Raw genomic sequence first — 13,382 nt, 5'->3', positions numbered from 1 at the left:
ACCGGAAAAACCAATGACCAGCGAAACTCAGCTCTGCAAAGGAGAAAACCCTAAACTTAATTTGGGGCTTGTACTTAGGACAAAGTACGCAAAGAAAACCCTAGATCCTGCAGAGGCCAAGGGCAGGAGGGATGCGAGCAGGGGGCAGCGATTTGGGCACCAGCCTTCCAGCCTCTGGCGGTTTCGCTGCCTAGCCAGGAGGCGCCTTGCGCAGCTCCTCGTTGGGGAGAAACGCCGCGGGCTCCCCAGTGCGCGGTTCCCGTTCCCAGGCAGCCCCGCGGGCTTTCGGCTCCCAGCCCCGAGCCTGGGCAATCAGACCCGGGAGGCCCGCGCCGCGCTATTTGCATATTCCCGGGAACACAAGGAGGCCTGTAATTTTCTTTTTAAAATCGTTGGGCAGGGTTTAGGGCCAGTGCTTCCAAACCCCGCAGAGTTGATGTCGTCCCTAAACTCTCTCTTAAGAGAAGGGGACTGGCCTATTCTTCTGGCTTTTTTAGAAGAGATGGTGACTCCTGGGGCTGCATATTCAACAGGGGGGGAAAAGCTGATTGTGAACAGGGCTGTTGGAGGAGTGGATGCAGGGAGCTGGGGCGCGGGGGGTAGGGAAAGTCATCTCTGGAATTCAATTGTTTAAAAAATCATTTATAATTAAAGGGACAAAATAAAATACGATCGTCTCATGCATATTTAATCATTCACACTTCCAGCTTTGAAACCATTTTCCCTGCGTGAATTTTCTCACTAATTTATACTCTGAAGTCGACTGCTGTTCTCGAAAACATCTGGACAATGCTGCTTTCAAACTTGTTTAAATTCGAATAAGCTAAAGGAGCTCCGTTGCAGGGTAAAAAAGAAAGTAGCAAAAGCAAAAACTCCGGTGAAAGTTTGGGCTGTGTTTTTTAAACCAAGTAGGGTTAAAGTAATCTTGAGTAGAAATGCAAATATGTGCGTTTTGATTTAGCCTAATTAAACCGGTGTTACGTGCAAACACATCCTCTCTACATTCAGGCTTGGGTTTAATAGAGCAAATTAATTCCTCTCGCGGAGATATGTTTTTGTTGTAAGCCCTCGCCTCCCTCGATCACTGAAAATTTCCCACGAAATTCCACACGTCCCAGGTTCCACATCTCCCGCGGAAAATGGAGACCCGAGCATCGGAGAGAGTTGACGGGCCTCATACGCAGGGCGGTAGCTCTTCCTCATTTGGGATTGAGACGCAACCTGACTTTTCATTTTAATATGAAATATGCCGGTTTGAATGGAGAAAATAAAACCTCAAAAATACTTTCTGTAGCTACTCGGACTCTTGAATCCGAGATGGGAAAAGTGCTTAAGTGAGGACAAGCCTGATCAAGTCCACAACGGCCTCATTATCTAGGCAAATATCCTCGAACTTTTGAAGGCCCCCTTGTCCAAAAAGGGGCCTGTGGGGGTGGGGCGGTAGGGGCTCTTCTGGTCTGTTCGGGGCTCCCCTCGCTTCCCCCAAGCGCCTGTGGCGCTCCCTCCCCCACTTCTGCCCACTCTGTCTCCAATCTCCGACTCTGCAAAGTGCAGGCTTGTAATTCAGGACAAGTGTGACACCTACCTGTGAAAGGGGGGAACCGTCCCCTCGCTGGTCCGCCGCCCCAGCCCGGAGGCTGCGCCGGGATCTACCCGGCCGCATACCACCCGCACGGTATCGGATGGAACATTTACTAATTTAATCAAATCCAGCGAAGAGATCAACGGCCAATTTTGAAGGGGTAGAGAAGACTTTGACTTGGGAAAGCCTTCTCCTTGGCATCCCCTAACGCTCCCCGCCAGCATTAGCCCAGAGCACCTTTGAAATAGTAATAAGGGCTAAATCCGGCATAAAATCGAACTCATTAGCAAAGTTCACCAGCTGATTGCTTTGCATAAAACACGACACTGATTGGAAGTAATTAGGTTAAGCGATGGAGCTCGGGTGGTGCGTGTCTCTAGCTGGCTTTGCCATCTCTTCTCCCTTCTGGGCACACACTTGGGTCTCTCTCCTCTCTCCTCTGGGGTCCAATCTCCTCTCTCCTCTGGGGTCCAATCTCCCCCAAGCAGCCCGCATCACCAAATCTGCATTCCGGGCAGGGCCAGGTTCCCCGGGGCTGAGGCTTAATTACAGTTTCTCGCTGGCACACTAGGTTTCGTAGAACCTTTCATTCCCCACTTCGAGGGCGAAAAAGTTGCAGTTTGCACCTTTCGTCCATGGCGATGGACAGTTTATTGAGGCTTCTAAAAAGTAATGAGTGGCTCTGATTATGTTAAAATCTCTTTTAATTAAATATTTTGCATTTTACAAAGGCGGCTGCAGTTTCTTTTACTTTTTAAATCTAAGTGTATAACCTGTTTCCTTTCTGTAATAATACTTTAGCTCATACCCAGAAAAATCAATAGGTGTAAAAAATTAAATTAAACTTGTATTTTTTAAACTATGAAACAGTTTTGGGGGCAACACAAATGTATATATTTATATTACAAAAAAACCATTAAATGCCTGTACAGGTGTCTTAATTTCATAATTTACTTCAAAGATATTGAATTATCAATTTAAATACAAAATGCTACATTAAATATACAGAATAAGATTTAATACAAATCATTTTTGTAATTTTCCTTTTCGGTTGGTTAAGACATTTTTGTGTTTAGGTGGAGATGTTTACATTTTTATGTCATCCATCTCCATGAATTATAAACTTTTTAATAGGAGGGGTAGTTTTGTTTTTCTCTCATGTTGATGGAAAAATAACTGCCAAGGCCATGTTTTTTAATAAATTAGGAAAGTCCGGGACCGACGCAGCCCGCGTTAAATGTCGGACATACCTTTCTTCAATTCATAGGGAGAGTCTTTGCACAGGTCTAGCTGGGACTGGCTCCGCAACATTTTCGGGTCTTTAGCCAAAGCGTCCGCTCGGTTCAACACGGTCTGGTTTAATCCATTGAAATGCGAGCCCGGACCCGTGGTGGGGCCTGGACCTGGGCCTGGGTGGCCGTGAAGGTGTCCGAAGGAGCCATAGTTCGTGTAGCCAGGATAGAAGGGCGCCGTGTAGTAGAGAGGCCGGGACAGAACCGTCCCGCCTGGAAAGGGACACTGCGCCGAGGGTGAGCGCGATGGCGCCGGGGCCGGCGATGCGCGGCTGCCTCCTAGGGCTTGCCCGGCTATGGGCCCGGGGCACGGTGGGCACGGAGAGCCCTCGCTCCCTCCGCCCCCGTCCTTGACCTTGTCCGAGGATGTGGCGATCTCCGCCAGAGACCACAGTTTGGGCTTGGCGAGCACCGCCTGTGGAGGCGGCGGTGGCGGGGAGTGTATGACCGAGGGCCCTCCGGGACCGGGGGGCAGCTCTCCCGCAGCTGGGTGCGGGCCCGGAGCCGGCGCGCCCGAGGGGTAGTGAGGGCCCGGGTCCTCAGCCAGCCGCGCTGCCGCAGGTCCGGCTGGGGAGGGCCCGCCGGCGCGGGGGGGCCCGGGCAGCGCGTCGAGGCGGCCCTCGGATGGCGGCTCCTTAAAATCCGAGTCGCTGAGGCTGCCCTCGGTCTCCTTGCCGGCGGGGGTGGGCGGCCCTTGCAGCCGTTCGCAGCCTGAAGCCGCCTTCTGCTCTCCTCCTCCTGCGGGCGAAACCCAGGCGATTAGACGCGCAGAGGGGAACCAGGTCCCCGCCCGCAAAGGCAAAGACCTCTGCCCCCAACCTCCAGGCCCTGTGGGCCCCCTCTCCAGGCATCCCCCACTCCACTGCTTTTTGCTTCTTATTCCCGCTAAACGCACCCTTTCCCGCATCCACCAACCTGCTTCGGGGCCCTCGGGGTCGCCCTTGTCCTCGGGCTTCTGGGGCTCATCTTCGTCGTTCTTCTCCAGATCAATGTTCTCTTCCTCCTCCTCGTCCTCGCTGCGGTTCCGCGGCGTCCACGTCATCTTGTTCTCCTTCTTGAGGCGCCGGCGCGCATTAGCAAACCAGGTGGACACCTGGGTGAGGGTCATCTTGGTGATGATGGCCAGCATGATCTTCTCGCCCTTGGTAGGGTACGGGTTCTTGCGGTGCTCGTTGAGCCAGGCCTTGAGCGTAGCGGTGGCGTCCCGCGTGGCGTTCTTCCGGTACGCAGGGTCCCCGTACGGGTAGGAGCCCAGGGGCGCAGCGTAGGGGTGGTACCCCAAGGAGCCTGCCATGCCGGGTGTATGGTCGTAGGGAGAGCTCTGCAGGGGACAGGCAGAGAGAAAGTGAGAGTGGGCCATAATCCCCAGTGCCACCTGGACGACCGAAGCACACTTTGCGTGCGCCCAGGGGTCTTTGGGCTGCAAGGGCCGCACTCCGGCTTCCACTAGGGTAGGGCTGGAGGACTCAGACCCCAGTGCAACCGCTCCTCCTCGTAGGGCAGCGGGGGCGCCAACTCCTGAGTCCAGTCCTTGGGGTCGCTTGAAACCTTCCTGGCCTCGGCGGCACCCAGTAGGCCCCCGTCTGCCCGAGCACGTCCGCCCCCCGTGCGCAGATCCGGCCACCGCAGCCAGGCCCTCTACCCAGAGAGAGGCCTGGGCAGCGGCAGCGACTCTGCGCTCCGCGCCCGAGTGGCTGCACGTTAGGAGCAAGAGGAGGAGAGCAAAGGAAGTCGGGGCATTTTTTTGCTTCCCTACAGAGTAAGACAAACGAAAAGCTAAGCCTTGTCCCGGTGCTCCCACCCTTCCAAAAGTGTTATCCCAAACCGAAGCCACGGCGCTTTTCCAGAAAGTGCACCCGGCCGAAAAATCCCGGATGCACCGCAGCTCGGCCGACTTTTCAGAAATTTAATACCTCCAAATCGGATTGCGAAGATAGGATTACGGATTTGCAACATTTTGGAGGACTAATTAAAGGCGAGGCCAAACACATTTACACAGACTTAGCACGCTTCTGTTCAGATTTCAGGTCTATTTCTTTTGAACTACTTTCCCCAAATGACCAAAAATAAAATATAAATAAAGTAAATGTACACGGCGGCCTGGAGCTCACGTTTGAACCAAATGCTGTTCTTTAATTGCAGCGATCTCTCTCCCAAAAAACCCTTTCCGCCAACTCCGCGATCCGAGCAAGACGCGGCTCTTCTCTCGGAGCAACTCCTGAGCCCCAGGCCCGGGCGAAGTCGAGCGAGACAATCGCTTAAGTTTGCAGGGGCCGCGAGGCTCGGCGGGGGTGGTCCGCGGTGGAGCCGAGGCCCGTGTCCCCGCAGCCCCCGCCTGCCCCGCGCGGCCCCAGCTGCTCTCGCCCACCCCGGCTCCCGCTCACTCACCACGTACGAAGAGAAAGCGGCAGCGGCGGCTGCCGCGGGGTCGGCGCCGTATTGGAGGTGCGAGTTGTAGCCCGGCGAGGGCGCCGTGAAGGCGGTGGAGCCGGCGTAGGGCGAGAATGCGGAGCCCGACGACGAGCGGCCGAGCTCATCCGTGCGGGGCCCCGAGATGACGCTGGTGCTGTACGCCGGGCACGAGTAGAGCGCCAGCGAGGCGGATGGCTGGTACAAGTAGCCCTGCGGGTAGGACATGGCCACACACGGGCATGGGGCGCTCCGCGCCGCGGCCGCCAACGAGCCGGGCGGCGCCCTGCGAGGGCGAGCGGGCGGGCACCTGGTCTCCGGCTGCCCCGGGCCGCTGCTCCTCGGGTCCTGGCTCCCGGGCTCCGGCCCGCGGCGCCTCCTTGCTGGCTTCCCGCGCGCCGCCGGCTGCGACCGCTGCGCCCGCTCCTCTGCGCGCCTCACTCGCCCCGGCAGGGTTTTTCCCCCCCTCCCTTGCTGCTTTCTGTTTTCCCCCTCGCTCTTTGCACTGGGGGGCTCTCCTTTTGGCTTCGCAAAGGTCCTGCCAAGATGCTAAGTTGGAAATTGAGGATTCTGACGCCTTGTGCGCGCCTGAAGCTCCTCCTTCCCGGGGTGTAGTCGGTGGGAGGACTGGCAGGAGCCTCTGGGCGGCCGCAGCCAACCCGGCCGCCAGGCGCGCCTCGCCCTCTCTCTCTTCCTCCCCGGCTCCTTCTCCCGCTCGCTGGCGCTCCCCTCGCCCCTCCCTCGTGCCCGCCTCTCCTCCGCGGCCCTCCTCTCCCCCCTCCTCTTATTTTCCCCCCTCCCCTCTTCGGTCTCTCCCTCTCTCTCCCTCACTCAGACTCTCGAGCGCCGGCCCCAGGATGACAATCACATCCCGGGCGCACCGATCTCTTCCAACTTTCCTGCCCTGCTAAGTCGGGGTGGAGCGGCGGTTCCGATGCAAGGCGGGCCTTGGTGTTGGGTCCCGCCGCTCGGAAGCACAAAGGGAATGAGGCCGCGGACCGCGCGCCAGTGAACGCTCTGCCACAGCAAATCAAGGAGTTAGCGGATTCTCCTTCGCCAGGAGGCTGAGTTCCAAAGCGGATCGCTGCCGACCCGCCCCTGGCTTCTCCCTCAACCTAGGATACCCGAGAGTGAGTTGGAGACCCGGAATGAAGGCCCCTGGGAGAGCCAGATGGATGCCCGCGTCGAGGACGCAGGGAGTCCGGGGTGACTGTCCCTCTCCGCCAGTAGCAGCAGGTGGGCAAGAGACAGGCCTTGGACATCACGTCTCTGGCCCGGCCTCCCTTCCACCAACTCCCCGCCAGACTGCGAAGGAGGAGACACTGGGAACCCGGTACTACGGGGTAGCCTTTCTCTGCAGAGATAGTGGGCCAGAGCAGCCAGACAGAGAAGCAGCTACGCCGGAGTAGGTCCCTGGACTCCACTTAACACCCTCCCGCCATAGATCGCTGCCTCTTTCTCGGGGCTTTGCATCACCCAAACGTAGCTCCGCCAGACCGGGGTTGGTGGTGGAGGAGAGTGAGGGTCTCCTTCCCCTTAGCATGCACTCGAGCACCCACCCACGTTCTACTGCTAAAGCTCCGCGGAGCAGTAACCAACTCAACCACTGTTTGTCCAGTGAGGAGCTGTAAAGGCAAATACACAGCAACTGAGTCACAGGCCGAGCCCTTGCCCACGAAGGCCACACAGAACACAAAACAGACCCTTTGCCTGTTCCTCCACCCCGCGCCGCCACAAGGCACAGAAGCACTTGAACTCTGGAACAGACAGGGGCGCTGGCGAACCGGGACACGGGCTGGCATAGTGTTGGGCACTCCACTAAAGCCCAGTAGATCAGGGACTTTGTGGCCTTTTATAATGGGGGTCACACGCAAGCCGATGACAACACACAAACTTTCCCGCAATGACTCTGACAGGCGAGATACATTTTATTTCCTGAGCTCCAGTCCGGGCACACACACACACTGCACACTCGCACACTCTGTGCAGCGCGACTTCACGCACGCGCGCTGACTCCTCCCCTCCGTCAGTTCCCCCAGGCTCCGCCTCTCAGGCGGACGTTCTCAGACAACCTCTCTATCCGCCCAGCCCCATTCCTCCCTGCCTTCACTAATTGGACACTGGCCTCTATTGGCTCCGCCCTTCGGCGACGTGAGCCTGCTTCCCTCCGAGTCACGGCGCCCAGGGGGCGGGGCTGGGCGGGGCGTCGGCGCCCTATTGTCATGGAGACGGGAAGCCGGCGGTGGCGGGCACAACCCGTCTGAGGTGGCAGCCTACCGGCCGAGACTGAGGCGAAGGCCGAGTGGCCAGGACTGCGCGGAGCCGGCCAGTGGCAGCTTCTCAGGCAACCAAGGGGCAGTGTCCTCCCGGGTGGTCGCGGGGAGGTCCTCCCCGGAGCTTCCCCTCCCTGCTCCGTCGTTCCCGCCTCTCGCGGCCCCTCTGCTCCCCTGCGCCCGCCCCCGGCTCCGCCCGCTGCCGCCGCCGCCGCCGCCGCCGTCGCAGCAGCCCCTCGCGCTAACGGTCGATAACGGCCCGCGCGCGCCGCCCGCCGGGGGCTCGCGCCAGCCACGAGGGAGCGTCCGAGGCCCGCACGCCCGCGCCGCGGAGGAGAGGTGAGCCTCGGGTCCCCCGTGCCACCGCGTACCCGCCCCTTCGCGGACGGGCTTCCTGCCCTTCGAGCGGCGTCCGCGTCCTCTCGAGAACCGGATGGACGCGGCGGTGCCCCGCGCACCCCCGGGCGCCCGGTGGGCAAGGGCCGCGTGAATGTTGGGCGGGCTTCTCCTGATGTGACGGTCCCCGGGAGGGCGCGCGTGGGCGTGTCTCCTCCATCCACGCGCGGCAGCTTCACCCCCTCGGCTCGCGTCCAGGATGCTGATTTCTGAAGTGGAGCCTTGGAGGTTTGTGCCACCGAGAATCTGAGTCTGTCACACAGACATCCTCATTACATCATCCTGCCACTCTGGGCCGCTAAGCTATCCCCCCACTACACTTAACCTCCCCCCCTACCCCCGTTTTCTTCTACTGCCTTTTTGGTGTCAAGGACTGGAGAGAATCCTGAAAGATATTGAAGCATTTATAGAGTTTATGGTTCTGTTGCTGTGGTTGTCACCTCCGCTCTACGTCAAATTTAAGACTCATTTCTTAAGGATGTCTCTATTTTCTGCTTTATTTGCACATTGATGGCTCTGCTGCTCGGCTGGCCACGGGCCGCCCGGCGTCTGAGATAGACTTGTGTTAATATGTGGAAGGAAAGAGCTGATCATTAGCAGGCAGACGGGATTCAGATAGCATCTGGCGGATTTTCTCCGTTTTCATGTGAAAGCTTTCACGTTTTTTCTGGTAGCCACGGGGTTTTAACTTTTTGTCTTGGTAGTAGTGACGATACGGATAAGTCCCCCCCCCCCCCCCACCATCCATTGCCCCATTTATTCTTCAGCTTTCCCGTTTGGGAGCCTGCTTACTTTTAGCAGTAGTTTAACTGGTCTCTTGTCACTGAAGCTTTCTCCCCCAGCAGAGGTGGAAGCTAGCTCCCTCTGGTTCCAGGTTACCAAGACGACTCTTTCTTTTTGGCTTACTATTGCGTTTGTATCTTTCTGAACATTTTAACTTACACTAGGGATAGGTATGCCCTGATTGTTCTTAACGTAAAATGTTTAAGAATTCTAATTTTAAAACTTCCTAAGGGTTTATTGGTTTGTCATGTCTGCATGGATCCTGTTAGGCATAACTCTTAAAACTTAAAGCTTTAAAATAAGATCCACAATTGTATTGCCAAGACACGGGCGTCGAGCTTGCTCTTCGAGTTTTGGCTGTACAGTTGTCATTGTTTAAATCAAGTGCAAAAGAGGTTAGGCCTGTTTATTTAATGTAATAACTGTTTACAGTTAAAACTTTAAAGACTCATAAAAGTAGATCTGCTGTATTTTAAAGCTCTCATCATTCTTGTAGGAGAGACACAACACTGACGCTAGGAAAGGCAACAGATTGCTTCTGTCATATCGCTTTGCTGTTTTGGAGTGTACTTAAAGGATTATGATTGATAAGGCTGTCTTGCCAGAGAATGTTGACACAGGTGTGCATCGTTATCTTAATTAAGATCCTGAGAAAATGTCTATAAAATGGTGACATAAGAAGGGCGGCATATTTTTGTACAGTTTTGCTTTTGGAGAATTTAATTGCACTAGAAACCTGTCTTGGAGCTCCCAGATTTTGTGAGCCCTTTGGCAGCAGAAGTTTTAGAGAGAAATGATAGTTCAGTGCTAAGTGTTCTGGCATGTATTAATACTACTTGTGGCTTTTTGGCAATGCCTTTGTCAGCTTTCTTTCTGCTCTATCTTTGTGGAATAATGGTTCCTGTTTTAGAAAGAAAAACATAAATAGAGTAGTATATTCTTAAGCAAATGGTTGGTGTTCAGAAAAAATCTGTAGAGGAAGGTGTGCTTAATGTGCAGGAACCAGGAATATAATAAAAAGGTAAATATAGAAGAAATGTATGCCCCTTCAGTTTTTGGAAAACAGTCTCCTAGAACGTTTTAATGACCTGAAACAATTTCTTTTTTCTTATGATCAAGTACTTAGCTACATTATTTATGAAATGCCTCTTTTTAATTGCCAGAAATAAAGGAAAACGGTTTTATTTCTTCCAAAATAGGGTTCTGTAAATTTGAACTGATGAACAAGTGAAGATAGTGCATTTAGACTCTTCTTAGTTTAAGGATCTGATTCATAACCTGGGTGACTACTAAAATAATACTACTGTCCTTTACTTCAAATCTCTGAATGCAAAAACAATAGCAGAACGGATGCTTGACTTACCCAGCACCTAATACCCTTCAACATAAGTATTGCATTAAGATTACCCCCCTCTCTTTGTAGCTCATGATTTCCTGGAAGCTGGCTGTCCATCAGTGTGTATATAAGATGTGTGAATGTTTTTCTTTAATATTAAAACTCACTGTAGAAAGAGGAAATGAAAGTGGAGGAGGCCATAGGCGTCTGATCGGAGAGGCCAGGTGTAGAGTCACAGCTCATTCCTGACTCCAGGGATAATTAGCTGGCTAGAATTACATGGTAAACTAAAATCAGAGAATGACTTATTTAGATTCATTTGCTGAAAGTAAAACAAGAGCATTAATTTTCAGATAATTGCTTTGCTTACCCTCCCAACACCCCCATCAAAAAATTTTTTTTCTGGCAGCTAAGATCAGCATCCCTGTGCTATTATCCAAATATTACTTTCAAATTCGATATGCTGTGTTAAAAGAAATGAAATAGGAATATGAACTAATTACCTATCATCTGTTTTTAATGAATAACACTAAATAATTATTAATATATTTCTAATTATAGAAATCTTAGGGAAAATTTCAGTGTTCTTCGGTTGATAATGTGCAAGTAAATGAAATCATGTAATCCTTAGTGAATTAAACATGTTCTTTAAAGTGGATTATGAAAACAGTATCATATTTGGAGTAACGTTTTAACTCTTGAGATAGCACAGCCTGTTTTGTGTGGTAATATCTCAGTATCTTTGTGTATTTCCCTTCAATGTCAACATTGTGTTGACGACTCCTGTAGCTTTAACATCTTTCTGGTATAATTGTTAGCTGTTTCATAAAGAATAATTATCTTAATACAATGGCAGCTGATACAACTCTAAGAAGATGTAAAATCTTGCAATTATTTTTTTCTTGTTCAGTAATGCCTCCAGTTTGCTTTCACAGCACTACTCTGGAGTGTGACACTCATGACTTATTTCTGCATAAACCTACAGTATTTTTATAGCTAGAGTATACCTACATACCAGGTTAGCTTGGCAAATTAACTTAGATGCTTCAAAATTGAAAACCAGTATATTCTATTGGAATTTAAGTTTAAATCTTTATTAGTAAGGATGCACTTAACATTTGTTCAGGAGAAGAGAATATAATTTTCTCCTGCAGTTATCATTTATGTAATCCATTTTTCTAGCCTTTTCTCAGGCTAATGATATTCCACACCTTGATACAGCCTTTCCTTGTTTATTTGCAGTAATATAGAGTGATACCTTGGAGAAAATTAGATTAGATATTCATATCTAATATCCCCAAAGTATTTAACTAGCCTTCTGTGTTTCCTTAAACAGAATCATTTCCGTTTTCTATGGAGGTTGTAAGTGTGATGCTTCCATGATACATTTGGATATTTTCAGCTAAGTTCACTTCTGAACTATGGGGTTCCTCCAGATGTTGCCTGAAATTTGTCCTTGCGCATCCCCACGCTCACCCCCAAGCGAGTGTCTGCACAGTTGTGCTTGTGTATGGAGTAAACTCAAAATAGCATCCACGTTTGTTTTACTGAAGCATTTATATTGGTAATAGGGACGGACTAAATACAGAATGTAGAGAGTATCTCTTGAGGCCTTTGGTTGTTAAAATTTTACCAATGCATTAAACAAAGGTTTAGTAAATAGAAAAATTTTTGATTCGTGGAAATACACTGAATAATTTATTTTTTAAGGTTAGTGAAATTTATGAACTCAGTGCTTTTCATAAAAAGCAAAACAAAGGTTATGATATGTTATAGAAATAGAATCATTATTTAAAGGAAATGTTTATACCAAATTCCAGTTTTTGATTATTTTCCTTACTTCGTTCTTTTAAGAATAAATTTAGTGGGAGTATCAGCTCTAGTCATGGGTACTAAACTCTTAATGACAATAGATATACAGGTGTGCACAAAATGTCACTCTTCATCAAAATAGGGGCTGCTGAGTACAAACTTATGAGACAGGCTATGAGAAAAAATATGTTGTGCAGAATATTTGTGTTGTCTAGTAGGGATTTCGTGATGATGAATATTTTCTTAAGTAAAAAAGATGGTTGTATGACCCCCTCCAAAAAAAAAAAAAGCTAATTCTACAGAAAGTAGCTCAAGTTAGTACAGCCTGCCATAGAATAAATGCTTCTCTGTGAATACTTTCAAAGGCATTATGGTGATTTTTAACATTATATGAAGTAATACATAATTGTTTTTAAGTAATGCACTTGTGTTCCCTGTCACTGATTGGGCCTTATGGAGTATGTATGACCAAGAACTGAAGCATTACAGTGACTTAGAAAACATACAAATATAAAGAAAATGTTAAGCAGTAAACAATCTAATCCCTCTTTGTTTGCCTCTAAGCTTAGTTTTTGCTTTTTGTTTTTTAACCACATGTAAAGTTGTTGAATTTAAAAGCCAGGAGGATTAGATTTGTTTTCCCCCTCCTAAGGATAAGTATAAGAAAAATCTAAACATATATGCACATTGGTTGAGTTTTATATCTGTTATCAGCCACAATTTATTATTGAGATTCATATTTATTTCTTACATATGACTTTTATTCAAATGTATTAAAACTAATACTCCTTTTATATCAAATAGGTGTGTGTGTGATATAGGTGGGGGGTTCCCTGCTCTTGAAAATATGAAGAAAGCATGTCCTTTCAACAGTAATAGGTTATGGTTGATTAATTGAGAAGGTTTTACTAAATGTTCTCTAGTGGAAATGGCTAGAGTAAGCTTTTTGAGAAATATATCATTCAGGAATAAAATCAATGGAAGTATTGGTAATTAAATTGTAATTCAATGAAGGAAGGAAGCAGTAGGAAAGATGAAGCTAACTCTTGCTGTTTTTCTCTTTAAGAATCTGCAGTTCATAATGGAGCTACTGTGCTGGCTTTGGAAGGAGGCGATTCTGAAGATAGAGAGGTAATATTATCTCTTCTAAAAGAATACTTTCCTCTGTAATCCTGCGCCTTTATTACATATAAGAACTTTATCTAGTAGACAGCAGTTTCTTTAAATTTGGGGTATGGAAACGATCTGATTTTCCTGTGCTGAGTTTTTGAGCTGCTTCTCCCAGGGCTCTGGGCTGTGCTGGGAGAGCTGAGAAATCTCATCTAGGCATACTCAGCACCCTTAAAATAGCGTCTTTCTGAGAATGAGATCTGTGATGGTGGCCTGCTCTGTTCTAGTAGATGTCATTTTAGTTTGTGGTTGATGTGCATGCATTGAGCACGTTGCTTAGCTGTCCTCGTTGAACTCCCAGGTTTCATTGCCCTCTCTCTGCGGGGCGG

General features: G+C 50.1%; 1 protein-coding gene and 1 long non-coding RNA gene across 6 annotated transcripts in view; one reads left to right on the top strand and one right to left on the bottom strand.

Annotated features, from left to right (window-relative positions):
- Window positions 1-2,268: 2,268 nt before the first annotated feature.
- Window positions 2,269-5,972, bottom strand: IRX5 (iroquois homeobox 5). Its single transcript, XM_032486333.1, has 3 exons — window positions 5,263-5,972; window positions 3,790-4,195; window positions 2,269-3,612 (listed from the first exon to the last, which is right to left on the bottom strand). The coding sequence occupies exons 1-3, from the start codon at window positions 5,509-5,511 to the stop codon at window positions 2,816-2,818; spliced, it is 1,452 nt and encodes a 483-aa protein (XP_032342224.1). The 5' UTR covers window positions 5,512-5,972; the 3' UTR covers window positions 2,269-2,815.
- Window positions 5,973-6,662: 690 nt separating this feature from the next.
- The window catches only part of LOC106729788, a 48,382-nt gene continuing 41,662 nt past the window's right edge, over window positions 6,663-13,382 (top strand). The window contains exons 1-2 of one of the 5 annotated variants that reach the window (XR_004322417.1): window positions 6,663-7,895; window positions 12,950-13,014. This is a non-coding gene — a long non-coding RNA (uncharacterized LOC106729788). Of the gene's footprint in view, window positions 7,896-7,960; window positions 8,181-12,949; window positions 13,015-13,382 lie in introns of those variants that run through there. The other 4 variants (XR_004322419.1, XR_004322418.1, XR_004322420.1 and 1 more) reach the window with 4 other exon arrangements.

Source organism: Camelus ferus, chromosome 9, assembly GCF_009834535.1.
Source record: "Camelus ferus isolate YT-003-E chromosome 9, BCGSAC_Cfer_1.0, whole genome shotgun sequence".
Taxonomy (NCBI): domain Eukaryota; kingdom Metazoa; phylum Chordata; class Mammalia; order Artiodactyla; family Camelidae; genus Camelus; species Camelus ferus.
The sequence above is the reverse complement of the archived record's forward strand: the minus strand, read 5'-3'. Positions and strand labels throughout refer to the sequence as shown.

Excerpts from the sequence above, each read along its gene's own strand:
- IRX5 (XM_032486333.1), bottom strand. The coding sequence starts at position 5,511 with ATGTCCTACCCGCAGGGCTACTTGTACCAGCCATCCGCCTCGCTGGCG. Across the intron at positions 4,196-5,262 it reads CCGCTTTCTCTTCGTACGTG|AGCTCTCCCTACGACCATAC; the intron begins GTGAGTGAGCGG and ends TGTCCCCTGCAG. Across the intron at positions 3,613-3,789 it reads CCCCGAGGGCCCCGAAGCAG|GAGGAGGAGAGCAGAAGGCG; the intron begins GTTGGTGGATGC and ends TTTCGCCCGCAG.